Source organism: Fistularia commersonii, chromosome 11 (assembly GCF_037954325.1).
Source record: "Fistularia commersonii isolate RoL2024-O1a breed Wild chromosome 11, RoL_Fcom_v1.0, whole genome shotgun sequence".
Taxonomy (NCBI): domain Eukaryota; kingdom Metazoa; phylum Chordata; class Actinopteri; order Syngnathiformes; family Fistulariidae; genus Fistularia; species Fistularia commersonii.
In genome coordinates, this window is record NC_141294.1 from 6,715,934 (window position 1) to 6,734,794 (window position 18,861).

General features: G+C 40.5%; 1 protein-coding gene across 49 annotated transcripts in view; it reads left to right on the top strand.

The window, feature by feature from the left end:
- The window catches only part of rims2a (regulating synaptic membrane exocytosis 2a), a 133,555-nt gene that overhangs the window by 80,142 nt on the left and 34,552 nt on the right, over positions 1 to 18,861 (top strand). For 14 of the 49 annotated variants that reach the window (XM_086154711.1, XM_086154715.1, XM_086154691.1 and 11 more), the window contains 10 exons: positions 1,729 to 1,859; positions 2,138 to 2,309; positions 2,571 to 2,724; positions 2,995 to 3,021; positions 4,913 to 4,981; positions 6,817 to 6,955; positions 9,230 to 9,346; positions 12,213 to 12,398; positions 13,613 to 13,719; positions 14,092 to 14,124. In XM_086154711.1, coding sequence (XP_086010837.1) covers positions 1,729 to 1,859; positions 2,138 to 2,309; positions 2,571 to 2,724; positions 2,995 to 3,021; positions 4,913 to 4,981; positions 6,817 to 6,955; positions 9,230 to 9,346; positions 12,213 to 12,398; positions 13,613 to 13,719; positions 14,092 to 14,124 — 1,135 coding nt within the window. Of the gene's footprint in view, positions 1 to 1,728; positions 1,860 to 2,137; positions 2,310 to 2,570; positions 2,725 to 2,994; positions 3,022 to 4,912; positions 4,982 to 6,816; positions 6,956 to 8,259; positions 8,326 to 9,229; positions 9,347 to 12,212; positions 12,399 to 13,612; positions 13,720 to 14,091; positions 14,125 to 18,861 lie in introns of all 49 variants that reach the window. The other 35 variants (XM_086154741.1, XM_086154734.1, XM_086154707.1 and 32 more) reach the window with 12 other exon arrangements.

Genomic DNA, 18,861 nt, shown 5'->3' on the forward strand with positions numbered 1-18,861 from the left:
GCAGTGCATTGTGTCATCTTATTCTATATGATTTCCTGGTATCACTGTTATGACTGGAGTTGTTTATTACTCATTTTAACCCATTCATGTCATTTTTCCGAGGTAGTGCATGAGTAACTAATCAACACACATTGAGGAGACACCTTTCCATCACACGATCTCCAGGAATTTGAGCTCTAATCCTTGTTGGTAACTTTAGGTGCTCAACCTCAGCAGTGGTCATCAATTCTAGGACAGACGCAAATCATTTTCTGCCTGTTATGAATTGATACAGTATCTCAGTAACGATGACAGAAGGACTCCTCCATGTGTGAGTTGTAGTGACGGAGGGCTGTTAAATAGCAAGTCATGGTTAGTAGGTGCGGCTCAATGTGACAATGAATGGATACTGAGTTTATCATCTGATGTAAGAAGCCAAATTAAGTTTTACCTTCTAGAAGATTGTTAGCGAAAATGCATATTGTACACCGACCAAAGCTCCAATGCTTTCCTGCTGTGAGGGTCTCTTTTAATCTGCCATCTCTAATCTCAGTCTGTCTTGTTTCTGTCTTGGTATTTATGACATTCACTAGACTTATCTTGTGTGAATTTATATCCTCTGTCGAGTTAACTCGAAGGGTTAATATCCTGCTTGGAAATGCGGACAGCATTCTTGCAAACAGGGTTTTTTTTCCGCTCATGTGACACCTTAGTATGGATCTGATAAGGATTCTAACTGATAGAGAATATTGTTCTGTGCAAGGAGGCGCACGCATGTGTCTGCGAAACAAGAGTTGATCAATCCACAATGAAGTTGATTTTTCCCCATATTTTGAATTGCGGTGGGCTAGAACTTCAAACCTTATTTAGAACAATTTGTTTCGATTGAAGCCCCCAGCTATGTTTTGATCAAATCTATTGATATTTCTTGAATGTTCTGTTTTGCAATGCTGCATGATTAGCTGGTAGTTTGAAATAGTGCAGACCCTTTCCATAATCATGTTCTTAGAGAAGTATGGACAAAGGCTTAGAAGATTTGCATTTCATCTATTTTGCTTTGGACCTCAGTTGTAGTTTTTTCTTCTAAGTGCCTTTTTTAGAGTCCATACTTCCCCCTGTAACCGTCTTCAACTTCTCCTGCAACAGCATGATTGATTATTTAACTGTAAATGCCTATTGAGTATCTGAGACATTTTTTACAACAACATTATTTAACAACATTGTTACCGATGGATGGTATCGTTTCACTTTAGGCTCATAATGATGATAACGACAGCATGGTGCCTCTGGCATTCCAATTCACTTCACTTTAGTTTTTAAGACATTTAGATATTTATTTATTTATGCATCTTCTTTAGCACAAAACTGCAGTTATCACTCATATTTCAAGACATTTTTTATTGCTACATACTAATATGCATATTAACATATTAACCCAAAGAGAGCAATTCAGTTTTTTAATGAACACTTTACCTATGATAAATATCCCATAAAGCATGTCTCCTAGCATCAAAAGGTTGACCCCTGGATTTACTTTCTTCCTCTTTACTGAGGGGTTTATACAGGAGAAGACTTTAAAACTTTTCTGTTTAAAATATAGGGGATGTGATGGACAATGACATAATTTTAAATTTCAAAACTTAATTCTCAAGTTACAAAGCTGTCTTCTCCTGCATTTTTACCTCTGTTTTTACTCCCACCAGTCCAAAACGCTTGTCACAGAAATCTGCCTCTGCTCTGCACCTGCAGGTCAAACTCTGGTATGATAAAGTGGGCCATCAGCTCATCGTCACAATCCTGGGGGCCAAAGACCTACCGCCCAGGGAAGATGGTCGGCCTAGGAATCCTTATGTTAAAATCTACTTCCTCCCTGATAGAAGGTAATAGTAGCAACCATTATCAGTGTGAATAAATGCTTATTACCCCCAGCCCACTCTTTAGCATTTTTGGTAACACCAGATTATTTAGACTTTTTTTTTTTCCTGGTAATGAACAACACAGTTGCAATAGCATCTCAAAAACGATACCTGATCTCCTTCTCTTCCGGCAGGCCGTAGTTTTGTGCTCCGTGCTGTGTTTTGTCATCGATCTGTTCTATTTGTGGCTTCTTCTCTGTCATGGTTGTAAATAAAAACAGTTTGAATTATTGTTCCTCCAGCGACAAAAGCAAGAGGAGAACAAAAACAGTAAAGAAATCCTTAGAGCCCAAATGGAACCAGACCTTTATGTATTCCCCGGTGCACCGGCGTGAGTTTCGTGAGCGCATGCTGGAAATCACATTGTGGGACCAGGCCAGGGTGAGAGAAGAGGAGAGTGAATTTCTGGGAGAGGTAAGGAAGACCAGCCCCCCTGAGGGAACAGAGACACTTTCTGACACGTGTTCTTTTGTATCTCTCTTAAACTTGACCACTGTACAGATTCTGGTAACTCAGTCCATTTTTATCAGTGGAATCAATTTGCTGATATTGTTGCTGATTTCATACAACTTGTAAGGATGCCTTGCTTTACCATCGAGGTATTGAGAATCATGTCAGTATGTTTCAATTGCCTTGAAAATGTATTTTGTCTGACCGTGGTTTTCTTCACGTCAGATACTAATTGAGCTGGAGACGGCGCTTCTAGACGATGAGCCGCACTGGTACAAGCTGCAGACCCATGACGTTTCCTCCATCCCGCTCCCTCGTGCCTCCCCCAACACACAGCGTCGACACCTCCACGGGGAAAGTCCGACGCGGCGACTGCAGAGTATGTGTCATCTCAGTCACACAGCAATGTCATCTAACATGACTAATTCACTGCAATTTCAAAAGAGCAGATGTATTGGAACACAGACGACCAAAATTCAAAAAAGATGAGTGACACAAAAACAGCAATGAGAAGTAGAAAAAAAAAAATTGGCGCAGAAACTGATCCTGTCCAATGACTATCTTTTTTAGCAACATTTTGTTTTTGCTCATTTCCATGAATGATGTTTCACTCTCTTCAAATGCATCTTTACTACTTTTGCTTTTACAGGCAAAGGCTCATATTCATACAACTCAGGTAATGGCCACCTGCTCCCACCTGGAGCATCTGAGTGTCACCTCACCCCTTTAAGATACTTCAACGTGTCCTACCTCTCCATTCCTTGCCCGTGAGGGGTGCTTGTGTTTGCTATCAAACATCCCATTAAATGTGTTGATCTGGGGTGAGCTGCTCTACTGAGTCCACTCCGTATAGTAGACATATGCACCATTAAGGAAAGAGAAATTTAGGACACAGAAGTTTGCCCCCCCTTTTTTAGCATCTGCATATACTTTGCAATCCTGCTCTAAGACCTGCAACCACTTCCTGTAAAAATCCCCTTTACTCCTCAATTGATGTTATGCAGATCCTACCTGGCAATTCTGTCAACAGATCCAATTTTGACCCCATGCCTTTTCTCTGTTTTTTAAGTGTTTCATATTTTTTCCCATTGACAGTGTTTCCCTCTAACCATTGAGCATCCAAATTCCGCTTTGCTTGTGTTTGTGTTTTTTGGAATGCACCTATGTTTGACATACTGTCCTGAGGTACAGTCAATAATCAGGATGCTAGTGAGATGCCTGATTATTCCTAATTTTCATAAAAGATAAGCCAAACAAAAAAAGAACATGTCGAAAGAAATATTTTATCATATTTATGAAATTTACAATGTTCACAAGTGTTTCATCTGGGCCTGTTTTGTGAAACAGTGTTTCAAATGGCCGTTTCAATGTCATGTATCTCATAGATGCCCAAAGATACTTTTCTAGGCATTTTACCAAGTTAAAAGTGCTGTCAACTGTAAACTGTTGGTAAGGTGAGAGGTCTGGAGCGGCGCTGCCAGAAAAAGCACACGAGTCCAGTTGATTTAAGTTGACTGAACTCTTTGGGCGCTGGGTGTATGTGTAATGGTCTGTTGGGGGAAATAGTAAAGTGGGGGTCATATGAGGTCCTAATGTAAGTGAGGAGGATGAAGACCAAAAGCCATAGCACTTTATCAACACATAAATCAAGAGACTGAATCCATCTCCTAAATATACTTTAGTTTATAGTCGTCTCTTTCAAGCATTTAAGTGCAGTTTTTTTTTTCTTTGACAGTTGATTCTTATTGTTACGTATTTATCCTTGTTTTAGTCTTGTCTGTTGTTATTGTGGAATGCATTGGCACCGGTAAGGGGCTGTCCAGATGCAGACAAATGTACATGTTTCTCAGTCAGATCAAGATTCTCCTTCTCTGGAAGTGAAACATAAATTCATATAGTAGCTATAAAAGGGGCACTTTGGAGGGGCAAGTGGAGGAGCAACATCTTGTACCCCAAAAAATGCAAAGAAAAGTTTACTGATAAGCAGGGTTTCAAAATTCCCGGACGAGTCAGGCCTCTTGCCCTAGTGAGAGTTGTATCCAGAAGTATCCATGGGAAAACCACAGACTTGGCACTGGGCTCTTCTGTTGCACCAGAATAACTGGAAGCCAGAGGTAGCTGATATGAACAGCATTATCTGATAGCACACTGGTGCTGGTAGTGCAAGTTCTGATTGATCTTTGGTGAATCATCATTTGAGTTGCAGGTGTTGTGATAAATCTCATTTCATGTCACCAGAGCAGTAGGACTGAGAACAGGTCTGACTGGAATAATGATTTTTATACCGTATTTTTATGGTGAAGTGATTCTGATTTAGCAGAAACAGAATTTTGTGTTCATTTTTTTCCTCCCAAGTGATGTTTAAAGAAAAAGAAAATAATCACATAGTTCCAGTGATGACACAACTGACATTTTAAACAAGGTTTTGACCAAAAGTCTAATTATTCAGACTCAGTACTTAAATTCAATGTGAAGTTTTAAGCAGTATGACATTTAGACGTGTGGTAAAATACAGAACTACTCTTTTACCCTCCCTCTTTCCATCTCCACATCTCCTTTTCCAACAGGATCCCAGAGGATAAGTGACAGCGAAATCTCAGACTATGATTGTGAAGACGGTGTCGGAGTAATAACAGGTAATACACTGAGGTTTCACTGACTGTGGGTATTGAAAAGTATCAAATTAATTTTTCAACGACCGATTCCCCAAGAAAGTGTCTACTTCAGAAGTCAAGAGGACTTCTCAACATAAATATACACTGTATCTATGGTAGCTGTAGCCCATCAGATGTAGCAGCAGCATCTCTCAGAGGGAGCAGTGAGCTTTTGTCTGCTCTGCACTGCAAGTTTTTGTTCTGTGCACCCAGGCTCCAGCAACACGCCCACACTTCACATCAGAAAAGAGAGACTGAGCCTGTTACCGGGGAAAAAGACAGAACAAAATCTACTTGAATATTTCTCACATTATACAGCAGCCTTGACTAAAAAAAAAAAATGTTCAAACACTGTATGTAGCCGAAGCAGTGCAAAGACAGGTTCGTCAAAAGTTAGCTTTTTTTTTTTTTTTTGTAACACACATCATTCCTGCTCTTTTCTGTCATGTAGTTTAGTGCATTAGAGACTGTAAGAACACAGGAACTGCAGTGATGTTATTTGCAGGATGGGTTTTAGAAAAATTCACAGCAACAGCTGCTGTTCTGTTTTCTCAGTGAATCCAGGACGCAGAAGAGAGGAGAAGAAAGATAGAGAGGAGTAAACAGATGCAGTTATTCTTGCATTTCCCCCAGTAGATGGACAGTCAGTCTCACAAAGAAAGGGGTAAAAAAAAAAAAAATCAACAACCTGGGCTTGCTGGGGTACCAATGCTGAGGGAAATCATACAGCCTTTTTAACATTCTAATCAACCCCTTGCTGTTTCATCATGTTACTTCCTCACTCTTTGAACGCCCCTCTTACCTTAGGACCTACAACAATCTCTTCTGACACTTTTTCAACAGGGGAACAAAATGAAAATAAAACAATGTTGATGTTTTTTCTCATCCTGTCATTCAAATTTTAGGTATTGATTCATTTAGATAATAATCCCACAATGCTTTGTGCTTTTTCAGTATCTCTTTCTTCTTGCAAAACGTTCATAAATGTTCTAAACTTCCTTGATGTGCTCAACAAGAGGTTGTTATTGGAGCTGTTGAATAGAGAGGTCCTCCAGGGTGCAAAACAGTGTTTGTCAGAAGCACAATATATAATGTAGAACATTATTACTGGACTCTCATCTTGCAGTTGTAATACAGCTATTTCATCTATATGAGATATTGTATGAAAAAGCAAAATAATTACCTGCTAGTATTTCAATATTACTTAACTGAAATCATCCTGTCTTTATCATCACCCCCAGCTAGTCCAACCACCTCCTTTTATTTCGATTTTATTATACTTTTTCATTTTTGATCAATATATATTTTTTTTATTTTCATCTGCCCCACTCTATTGAATTATTGAATATCAGTCATATTCAACAGTGCCAACCACAGATCTTGACAATGGCTTCTTGCCATCTTCAATTATTAGTTAATGAATTATTCAAAGTTCAGTGGTCAAATCGGTCTTGCAGAGGTCATTATAATGTTGCTCACTTTCCCGCCTATTTTCCTGTTTAACTGGGTGGCACCGGTAATCAAATATAGTGCTTATTTTTTATATATTCCATATATGGAGATACCATAATAAATCTAAAATCCCATCGACTGTGTAAATTATATTTGGATTGTAGCATGACTTTCAGAAATCGGGTCAGTATTTTCAGCAGCACAGGGAAGTAGCAAAACAAAACAGTGGATTCCAAATAATAATAGGTTTTGTTAGTGATTACATTTGTCTCACTGGAAATGTTTTCAACAGACGTGTGCTTGGTGGCAGAATATTATCAAGAGATAAACTCCTTTGCCTTCTTAAATCTTATCTTTTCATCCAGACTACCGACCAAATGGCAGAGATTTCCAGAGCTCCACATTGTCCGTCCCAGAGCAGGTGATGTCCTCTAATCACTGCTCCCGGTCTGCTGATATAAACAGGGCCCGTTCACGCTCGCCCAGCGTCCCACCGCCTTCCAGGTAACTAACTTCGCACACCACCATGGTGCCCCTTGATTTACCTAGATTCATGATGACGTTTTTTTTTTTTTCAAGCTTACTTTTAATGAATTACTTTAAGACTTGAATCCAACCCTTTTGAAAATGCAGTATTTCTCCGCTGGGGCAGCTCATGTCCTGGCCTGAGGGGGGCGGTGTTTGACTTGTATATCAAATGAAGGTCAATCCGGTCTGATTCTAGCACACATAAAAAAAAAAAAAATTGGGGTCCTTCGGTTGAGCATTCAGTGTCTGAACAAATGCAGTAAACTGAACTAATATATTTGCTTCTCGACAGAAATTTCCACCACTCCTTGGAAGTCTTTGACATACATTTATTATGCTGGAAGCATTGGTTGCCATTGCTGCAAATTCTGCATGCTCCAACCAGTATTTACCTGTATTGCCCTACTTTTTATGGATAGATGGTCTGGGAAAGTTATCCTCCATCAGCACTTATTTTCTTTAAGGGTTGGAAAATGTCGCTCAGAGCTTCCAATTTCAGCCTTGGCACTGCCGAGCCGCAGCTACTTTCCGCCATCCAATTAACTATATTTGATATTTCTAAGGCTTGGTCTAAATCAGTGTCAGGCAGAAAACGCACTTATCCAAATTGTCTGGGACACTGCTGCTATTTCAGCTGCTTTCATTAACATCAAACCCAAATATCTAAACATTTTGCTGGAAATGGAAGCAGGTGGAGGAATTTGAATTTATCCCAAAAATATTAGGATATCTTATAAAAAGGCTAGCATTCGAAAAGTTTAGTATTTTGTTCTAAAATTTGTGTAATAATAGTTTTTTCACTATAACTTCTTGCTAGCTATACCCTCTTTACCCACCTTTTTTTTCTCGAGTCAAAGTGAAATAAAAGATCAACATATATTTTATGAAAATTCTCCTAGATAAGATGGGATGGCAAGTAGGATTTTGAATTTTGCAGTTGTGGTACTTTGTCGGTGGATCCTGTAGTATTCAATGTATCAGCTTTCTGTGTTGTAAAGCTGAGCCAGACATCTCTTCATCACTCTTCAGTATTTTTCAACATCTCCTATCTTTCTTGCCTTTTTTTATCCTTTTGAGACTGTTACGACTGCATTTCACGCGAGCTTTCTCAGCCTCTCCAGAGGCCGTATATCGGAGAAACCCATCCCTCGATTTCCTCACCACCCTGTCTGTCTGCCAATGATTCTCCAAAGCTTTCCTGTCCTCCTCAACTCCTTCTCCCTTCAGCACCATCTCATATCCATTTCTGTCTTCTCCGCCCCGCCTCTATGTGGTTGCAGCCATTTTCTCACCCTACCTCGAACCAGACATACTCAGCCCACTGATGATCCTCAGAAGGACACCAGGTAGAGTGTTTCCCTGAGCTTGCATGAAGCCCTTTGCACCCCCATCCGCCCCAACACTCCAAACTTCCACCCACTGTCATCCCAATCATTTTGTGATTTAAAAAAAAAAAAATCCTGGATGAAGATGAATACACAGCGCCCTCACAATAGCATTTTATCTATCACTGACATCGGTGTGAAGAGATTAGTTTGCATGAAGATCACCCAGCACACTTGTAAAACGTGAATAAATAAAATAACAAATCATGTTTATTGACACACAAAAAATATAATGCAGCTGTCCTGTGCTTCACATTTCATAATAGCAGCAGAACAAAATGATGACTGACCATACATTTCATATATTTATGTATAGCAGGGCATTGCTCACTCTTTACATCATCTTGAGCATTTTCATACATAGGCCTATGTATCTATCTAGCTATATATATGTATATATGTATCTATCTATATATGTATAGATACATATATACATATATATATGTGTGTATCGTTTTTTTTTTTTTTTTTTTTGCACTGCACCTGAATTTCCAATGTAAACAATAGCAAGTGTAAGAATTTAGATTTCTATATTTTATTCTTTTTAAATTCCCAGATCACACCTGTGACAATGGCTATACGGTATCAGGATACGTGGTTTGTGCTTCTGAAGCTTTGTCCAGCAGAGGTGGTTTCCATGATATACGACATCTAGTGTTTACTACAGTATATGTAGTAAACATAAACGTTTCTGTCCTCTGGTTGAACTGTAGTAATAAAAGGGTGTACATATAAATAAGGAAAATGAGGTGCACTCCAATTTTTGTTTTCCCTTGCAGGTTGATTTATCATTCATATCCCTATATTTTGGGAAAAACAGACACAAAGATAGACAGGTGCTGACCTGTTGTGATTTTTTCGCCAGCCGCAACCACCGTGTGTACCCGATCTGCCGAGAGGAAGCAGTCAGGTTACTGCGTTCCACTAGGATGGCCCGTGCCTATTCTGAAGGCGCCTACTCTTCTGACTATGACTATGAGAGGTATTGACATGCACTGAAGCTGCATCTGTGCATTTGCCACCATGTAGTCTCCAAAGTTGTCCGTCGTCCGTCTTTATTTTATATCCGTGACTGTACAAGTGATGGCAGAAAATGATATCCTGCTTGATATCGGTTTCTGTGAAGGAGTCATCACAGCTCTGATGTTGTGTAGACAGTGCTACACAATTGCCTCTGCGCTGTCTGCCGAGGCGCAGAGCTATTTGTGTTGCTGATGTCAGCTGTATGTACACTGGTTGTTCACTAATGTGCTGGCTGGCACCTGACTTTGTCATCATTGATGTCTTTGTTTATTTACCCATGAACATTATGCCTCCAGCTGTATGTTGAACTGTCATTATTAGTAATGACTTCTTTTAACATGCGAATGGTATCTGCTTTTATATGCTTTGGCATCTCCGATGCATTGCTCAGGACCTATTCCAGGGTCAGGAAAAATGAAGAAAAAAAAAAAACAAAGTAAATCATAGGGCTTGCTCTAAGAAAATTCAGTAAATTGCTGTAGTTTTCTCCATTTTTAATCTTCTTCCATCTGGATTTCAGTCCCTTTGCCCAAGGAGGGAAAAAAGTGATGATTCCTGTGAACTCAGCCCGAGAGCCTGACTAACTTTATTAGAGTGTCACTAAGTTTCCCCCCTGCCCAGCTTGAGTCGTCGGCCTACAGCCCAGATAGCCATTAATAAGAGCTTCCTGTCTAGCAAGAGCTCTGTTTCTTGTCTAAATTGACAGAGAAAAGAAAATCATCTCAGCGTCCTCCACAGAGAAAAAAAAAAGTTCCTCTGTTTAGACACAGTTTCTGTCTGTCAATATCCAGCTAGGCTAATAGAAATGGTGAAAAAATGAGTGGTCCAAGACAGAAATGAAAGGCCTGTGGGAAAGTGGACGAAGCCGAGCAATGAAAACGCATTAATGGGGTTTGTGCCTTTTGGCAGTTTGAGCTGGATGATAGCACCTCAGAACATTAAAAAAATGGTTTTGTTATTTGAGAGGACTGCCCAAGAGTGCAGCACCTTGAGTGGGACAAAGCCCTGGACAAGCAGCAAAACAGCAACCGGAGCCAGCTGTGGACACACATCCTTAGAGAATTCAGTGGACATTTGTTTTCCAAAGAATAAATCAAGGCTTTTGCGTGTGCATGCGTGTGTGTGTATGCGTGCATGCGTGTGTGTATCCTTCCCCAACAACCCTATGTAAAATCTGACATATAGAGAAATGCGATGTTAACTGTAAGGATATAGCAATAAGCCCCTCATGATAAGAACTAACAATGGCTACAGTGAATATAGCTGTAAATGAGTGTGGATCAAAAGTTATTTATTTGAGATCATTGATCGATTAGCTTTTCGTAGCTGTTAGCACAGAAGGGACATCCCCTCTACTGGACAATTTTTCATATTGTCAAACTTTGACAAATGAACTTCAAAGCATTTCCTTTAGTACTCTTAACATATTTAAAAGCAAAATCAAGGCCTTTTTTGAGAGATTGGGTGTCTTTTCACCTATTCTGTTTTTACACTTTATAGTTTATAGACTCCAACTTTCTGGGTCGTACAATGAACTGTTGTTTTTTTTCGGTGCTGGTAAGAACGGTTCTGTCGGGCCTTCTGTTATTACAGTTGATTGAACTCTGTGCATGCCACAACCCCACTATATGTGACTGCTGCTGAAAGATAAAGTTGACCAACTGCCTTCACAATATTGATATGTTTGGCATGATGTAGTTTTCTGCAGACAAGTTCTTTTCAATCTGTATTGTTTAACCCTGCTATCATGCAATGTCAGTGACTTTTCCTCACTTGTTTTATTTACAGCTCCTCAGACGACCTTCATATCCCACTGTGCCAAAATACTCTTAATGACTGGTTATCTTTTAGGGAATAACGGCTAGAAAGCAAATCATTGTAAAGATGCATTCGACACCAAATATCCCTTCAACTCGAGCCGTATGCAAATAAACACTGACATATCACATATTGAGAGATCACGTATCGTTAGTTCTTCACATTGAGGACTTCATAGTCAAGTCACCTCGGGGACAAATCACCTGAAAAACACCCAGCTCTCCACACCGTCCCTTTCCGAAATGAAATCATTCAGCGACTCAGTGTTCCTAGATATCTGAAATGCAAACCTCAGTATCAACTAGATATTTATTTTGAACCTTTCCCTCAGAGTTGCTGAATAATCTCATTCGATTATTCACCAAAAAAGGACCACACCTGTGTTTTTGTATCTATTCCTAGTCCATTTTGTGCAAATGCCGTATCTTAAACTTCACTGTTCATGAATCTTGTCCTTCCCTCCATCACTAGGTCGTCATTAATTTGGAGACTTAATACTTGCCTTTCTTACGTAGGCAACTGCAGTGTGCAGTACATTATTTAATATAAGAAAAAATAAAATGAAAAGATGAATGAATAAATATATATATTTTATTTTATTTTATTTTATTTTATTTTATTTTATTCTATTTTATTTTATTTTATTTTATTTTATTTTATTTTATTTTATTTTATTTTATTTTATTTTCACAAGTTCCGATGCAGACGTTGCAGTATAATTTAATTGCAAGCTCTTAGGCTATGTAGGTGGGAGAACATGTTCAGCTGTTTTGAAGGATGGTTAGTATTGATAAGGGTTAAGTATATTGTTAAAGTATATGCGACTCCTTGAAAATTGGTGAAAAACAAGTAAAAATACAGATGTGGTCCTCTGACACAAGCTCCTACAAGGAGTTATGAGGGGGAACATTTTTCTATGCCTTCCCCTCTGTCCACCTTTCCAGCATACTGTCCCCACACTGTGGGGCCCCACTGAGTGCCTGCTTATCTCTGAATAACCTCTGTAGGAACCACGGAGCCATGGATAGACACGAGTATCACAGCAGGTCCCGCTCTGCAGACCAGCGGCCCACTATAGAGCGCCCCACGTCCCGCTCACGCTCCACTGAACGTCCCCACGACTCATCGCTCATGAGGTCCATGCCGTCTCTGCCATCTGGAAGGTCTGCCCCCCCCTCACCTGCCTTGACGAGGTGTGACCCAGAACGAAGAAGCTAACCACCTCCACACTGTAGCGGACTGGGTTTTTTAATTTGACGTAATTTCTCTGAGGCAGCTTGGCTCTGGAGGAGAGATCATTTCACTATGATAGATGCTGAAACACAGGGAAAAATCTCTAAAACTAATGGCTCGCTGCTGAGTAGAGTATAGAATAAATAAGATTTATCAGTGCCATCAGAGCAGCTCCAACTCTTTTAAATGTTTACGGGACTAAACCTTTCGTCGAACAAAATCAATACAGTCCCTGTCCCATGAGCTCCCACTCACTCTGACCCCAACTAACTCACAGAATACACCAGAAAAGACGCATCTCCACCACCCACGACACACACCCTCCCAGTGTCCTGCTGCCCTTCCTCACCTCACTTCACCATTCCTCACCCACCCACCCACCTAGCCACTTTGTTTTGTCCCCCGAGAGCACGGGTACTGTATTTTCTTTACACATATCCAAGGCACGACAAACCCAGACCTTGTAGATAGTGCGTTGGCTCATTTTAATTTGGAACACGCTGCTCATACGCTTGCGTCAGTATAGCAGTGTTGGGCCGCGTCTCTCTTCTGTTTCATTACTAACATTGACTGATGCTTTTTTTTTTAATCCTGTGGTGGCATCCTGTTTTAGTTTTTTCCTATGTTTTGAGTTCACACCCCTTCGGGACAGTGAACGCATGGTTGCGCTGGTCCGATGTTTCTGCATTGAACTCTTCTCTTCTTGCAGATTGATGAGTCGACTGCACATGCGTTTCACACCCGGCATCTTTTATTGCAGCTCACTTTCCAACAGTTGATGTGTCCTTTCACTCTCATGCCATGTGCCAAACATCATTGCTGTGTGCATTGTTTTTAGAGTTGTAGACATGAAATACATTGTAAGCATTAACGTGACCTCTGAGCTGTGCGTTGCTGACTTTCTCATGTTGCCAGTGACAGTATCTACTAAATAGACGAGTGATCTTAGAGAAATACATTAGCTCATCATAGCGACTCAGTCTTCGATCAAAGTTTAGAGCTTTTCTTCTTTTGTCGCTTTTCCCAGACATCTGCGTTCAAATGATAGCTTTCTCCTTTCTCAATATACCCTCTGGCTCTCACTCTAATGTGGCTGTAAGAAGGCCAGGACCTGCATCTCTTATCTGCCCCGATTTGTGTCTTACCACAGTTCCCGTTACTCTTTGTCGCATAGGGCTCATCCTCGTAGCGGGTCAGTCCAGACCAGTCCGACCAGTACCCCGATGTCTAGCAGACGAGGTCGACAACTCCCGCAGCTTCCACCCACTGGGAAGGACAGAAGTAAGTGATCTGGTGATCTTTCCTTTTCTGCTGTTTGGTTACACTTTTAAAAGATAAATAGTTCTCTACCGTGTGGCGCCGTGCTTATGTAGGCACGGCGCTACGGCTCAGTTTGGTATCTTACAGCGCAATGAACTTTTATTCGGTGGCTCGACTGAGTGGGGCTGGAAAGTGAGCTAAGGATTTACTGACTGATGTAAAACTTGATTTAAGTGAGGGTTGGAAATAATAATCCTGGCTGGTAACTTACATTCGAAGGACGCAATCATTTCATATTTGCAAACGACTTTCCTTTCTTTTTGTTATGTTCCATCGGTGTCCACTTGCATCCATAACATCTCCTCTCGGTTCCCTTTTCCATTTCTCTCTCAGAAGATGGAGACGAAGGAACAGAGCCTTGTGAAGGTCTGTACCTGAATGTTTGGGTTTAGTCTTTCAGCCTGGGAGCGTTGGTTGAACCACACCTCATTCTGAAGGCCAAAACCCCATCTGCAATGGCAATTGGCAGGGTTCACTGGAGGTCACATTTCACATGTGCTCCTTGAACCCTTTCCTCTGTTGCAGATTTGTTTAATATTTAGTTGAGATGTGATGTGCCGTCATGTACTTCCATCTAGGCTTGTCTTAATTGTGGTATTGTTTCTGTGTCTTGAGTTGTGCTATAGATCCTTTTATTATTTGTCTTGGAATTATTGATTTATTGTACATATTTGGACAGCTGTGATACATAAACCAAAACATATGAAATGCCTGGATAAATTCCTGGTTAAGGGTAAAAAAACAAACAAACAATATGTACTATCAAACCCTCCAAAACTTTACAGCTAAAACATTCACATCTTTCCAACTACTACTTGGCATTTCTTTCAAAATGTGTGTTGCTGTAGCAAGTTGAAATTTGTATGAAGAAGAATGCAATGCATTTAATAACCATTTTCTGTGTTTCCTTAAATTGAAAGCAAAGGCGGGCATAGCCTCACTGTGATCAGGGCACTGAATGGGACAAATGTAGAGTGTGTGTGTGTGTGTGTGTGTGTGTGTGTGTGTGTGGGTGTGTGTGAGAGGGGGGGGGGGGTTCTGGAGCCCTTGTCAAAGCACTTGCCAAACTCTTTCATCATTGTCAGACTCCATGAGGGTTTTCACTGTCTTCTGCCCTGCCGGCAGCTGGCACCCATCCCCACTTTCTCTCTACATCCTCCCAAGTTTCTCCTGCTGTCTCAGTCCCTCCCTACTTCTGTGTCTGAATCATCTTTTTTATCACTCTTGAAAAACTGTCTGGACCTCGCCATCGCCGCTCTGCCTCATTACTCTATAGTCTTACTGCGTCTGTCTTCAAACTGTTTTGAATTCGCAGGCAGTCTGCCCATCTGAATTCCTCTATCGCTGTCTCTCCTTCTTTGCTGTGCCCCTCCTCTCTCTTTACCCTGTGGTTTTGGTACAGTACCTACAGTATGTGTGGGCAGTGGCCCTTCTGTCAGAGCACCTGCAGAGCTGCATGGTACAGAGATTACGCAATGCACATTTGTTCAATCGCTCGGTCTACATCGAGGCTGACCATTCTACCGAGGCCAGCTCAGTTGTCTTTTAGGTGTGCTTCAAAGTTAAATCGGTACCTCTGATCACAGAAAGGTTAACTGTTTCTCTTTATTTGTTACAACTCCCTAGAGGGAACAGTAGAAGAACCGGGGATACACGAACCCCGCGATGGTCCAGCAGGTGTGTTTATCTACAGAGACGGCCTAAGAACCTGCTCTGTCTAGTTTTGTTCATTCTCCTGAGAGGTGTGAGACTTCTTTTTGTACGTTTTGAAGAAAATTGTAAAGGCTAAAAGTCTGTGAAGGTCCTACTGGACACGTTCTTATTGTTAGGACGGGACTTATGTACAGTCCACATTAATGTACAGTACATTTGTTCATAGGCTTGACTGAACAGCCATAGTGCTGGCAGAAAATGTATTTCCCTGCAGCTTCCGCTTCCTACTTTCCCATCTGTTTATGTGGCATGTTTCTGTCCTCTTAGTGTGCGACACTACAGCTCACCAACAGTATGTTTTTTTTTTTTCCTCCCTCCTGACTCACTGATTTTCCATAGTATTTCTGGTTGCTGTAATGATCCATAATTATTGTGACTTGAGCTATAATCTGCAGGTGATGTGTTGCTGTACCGTGGTGTGTTATCTTGTGGAGAAAATGATTATATACAGCAATGAACCAAAACTGCATTTAGATTTTATGGACAATAATGTGAACATGCACAACTCGTGTCATTATCTGATATCTGTTTGGATGAAAACTTTCAGTATCGGTTTTCGCTCGGCAGACCCGTTGGTTGAGAGTTCATTCACTTCATGAGACTCCATCTGTCTTGTTACTCTTAGCAGACTGGGATGAAAAACCGCAGGGACCGCCAGTAAATGGAAGGAAAGGCAAGTTCTCTGAATTGTGTGATGGTGTGAATTTGCAGTGCAGCCTCCTAATGGCCCAAAGCAAGCTACATGTCTGACATTTTAAATGAACCTTTGTTCTTAATACTTTTATACTCTGTGTGAGTCATCTTTTGCTTTTTCTGTAGTTCAGTTAATATAATCAAATTAGCTGTTTTTGGATGAAGCTTATGGTATTATGCAGAGAGTGCAGTCATTATGGTCTCTGCAGTTTCGTCTCTCTCTAGCTACACTTCGGCTTCAAAGGCCTTATCTGCACGCCGCTTTAATAGAAATTATATCTGCTCAGCTCTGCTTTAGTCCAAGTGCTCTATTGTGAAATTGCTAAATATTTCTATTAGACATCATTTTTTGAACCACAAATGTTGTCTTCCCATGCAAGGGTGTTAGTCCAAGTCCAAATTTTTAAACAATAGACACTGGATGAATTATGAATTCTAAACATTGCCGGTGGCAGTTCGAAATGAAAATAGAGAAGTAAATTCTTCAATTCTATTTTGGGGGGGAAGCATCTTATCGACTAAGGGGGTGTTACTGCTGCTGGCCAGCAGATGGAGCAATGCTCTCGTTCTTTGAAACGGAACTGTCTGTCCATCAGTGCTGAAGGAGCAAAGAGATCCGCCTCTTTTTCGCCTGCACTCATGATTTTCCTGTAGCCTCAAAGAAGCAGAGGATGGATTGATCAAGAAGTTCTCATGGCGATTCAATTTTTCAATTATTGAGCGTGCAAACCTGTGTGTGTTGTGTCATGTGTGTCTTGCCGTAGAAGTAACATGGGAGGACCAGCAGCGAGGGGTGAATGGTTCGCTCTCTGATGGGGGCTCACAACTGCACCCCTCCCTCACTGACACAGGTTGGTTAGCCTGGTGTGGATTTCTGCTCCTCTAAAAGGAAAATGTCACTCTGATAAAGTCTCGAGCTTTGTCGGTCAATCTTAGAAGTCTGCGATCAATAAATCAGCTATTTCGGCCTAGTTTACTTTGACACCTATTTATGAAATACCGTTACAACCGTATTGAATAGGTACCAGTGTTTCTCAAAATAAATATTCTACATAAGTGACATGTCCTTTGAGGGTTTTCAGTTCTTCACAGCTTGTGTGGTGTCTCGGATAGAGTTAGGCCCGAGAGATAGTATTGTGGTTGCCGAGCTGCCTCCGGGAGTCCTGATTCCCTTCTTGTGGTTTGTTTGGGTTGATGTCGGCACAGGAATCAAACTCCAAAAATTTGCTCTCAAATATCAGCGGCTATTGTCTCGTAAAGCTTTGGTGTGAATTCTGTTTATACCAGTCACCCTAACAGTTTAAGCTTCTATGTCATGGTTTTAAAATAATTTTGCCTGCCTGTTTTGTTTACTGGCTAACTCTGAATAACAACACATCTAACTGACTTAAAAATTCCAATGGCATAATGATAAAGTCAAGTTAGAAACTGAGAGAGGTTTTACTGTTTACCTATCAAACTCAGTCTCTATCAATTCCATGGTATTTCCATCCACATGGGTTTCTCTTTTTTTTCAACTTAGCCTGTTGTACACACAAAGTCAACAATTGGAAAATGTAAACATTTTTCATTGTGGTAATGTTACGTTAAATGCTAGAAACAGGAGGATTACCCTCATATTAGATTATGCGAGAAGGGGAATAATAGCTTGCTTTGGTAAAGTATCAGACCTCAGTTCGGCCTCTGGGTGGCATCCTTCGATTTTCTTATCCTTTCTCTTACATGCAGTGCTGCATTTTGTTGCCTCTCATCAAAAATATTCCTCACACCCTCCGATTGAGATTAATGTTTTAAAGCCTGCTTAGTTGATTATTGTGTCAGGTCTTTTAACCGAAAGCTAAATTTGATTAACTGCTCTCGTCTTAATAGACATCACATTCGAATATGAAATTTGTTGCCAAGGCAACCACTGCAATGTCTTGTATTGAATCTGGTAATTTTTCCATTGAAAAATATTCAGTCTCATGAAGGCTCATCTATGTGAAGTCAGGCTGTGCAAATGTTTTATGTCTGTATGATCTCATTTGCTCAGTATTGGACTGATTTATTGAAGAAAGTGACATTATTAGATAAATTGGGCCAAAAAAAAACAACAAAAAAGTTTTATGCCTTTCAACCTGTCAATCTGCTACTTCACATAATATCTGTAAAAGCTTTGGTTCAATATCCAAATATTTTTTTTCCTTGATAATTTGGTGCAGTAATGAATTATGTGCCGTTAAATCACTCCCCACAACATCCAAGCTGTTATAACCCATCTGGGCTTTCTAACCATTATATTCTCCTTTAGGTCTCATTTTCTTTCACCGTACCTCTTCCCCTTTTTCCTCATTTTCTAAATTGGCCTGTTTTTCACCTTTAAATTGGCCTCGGAAGAGATTACTTTCCGCAAACCACATTAATGTTACTTTCTCAAAGGGAAGAGTCAGATGGCCAATCACATGCTCTGCCAGCACAGACACAAAGGGGAGAGTTTTAGTAACAATCTCATGTCACCCAGTTTGTCTTCCGCTACACAACAAACAAAGCGGATATCAGCAGAAAAGTATGTCAACCTGGGAATGGTATCTAAATAGTTAAAAGTGACAGATAATTTGCAGTCAAGAAAGTTTCTTTTTTTTCCTTTTCCATGTTTACCTATGGGCGTCATTGATATCCGTGATTGATGTTTGAGCAGGCGCTTACTTTTTGTGCTTG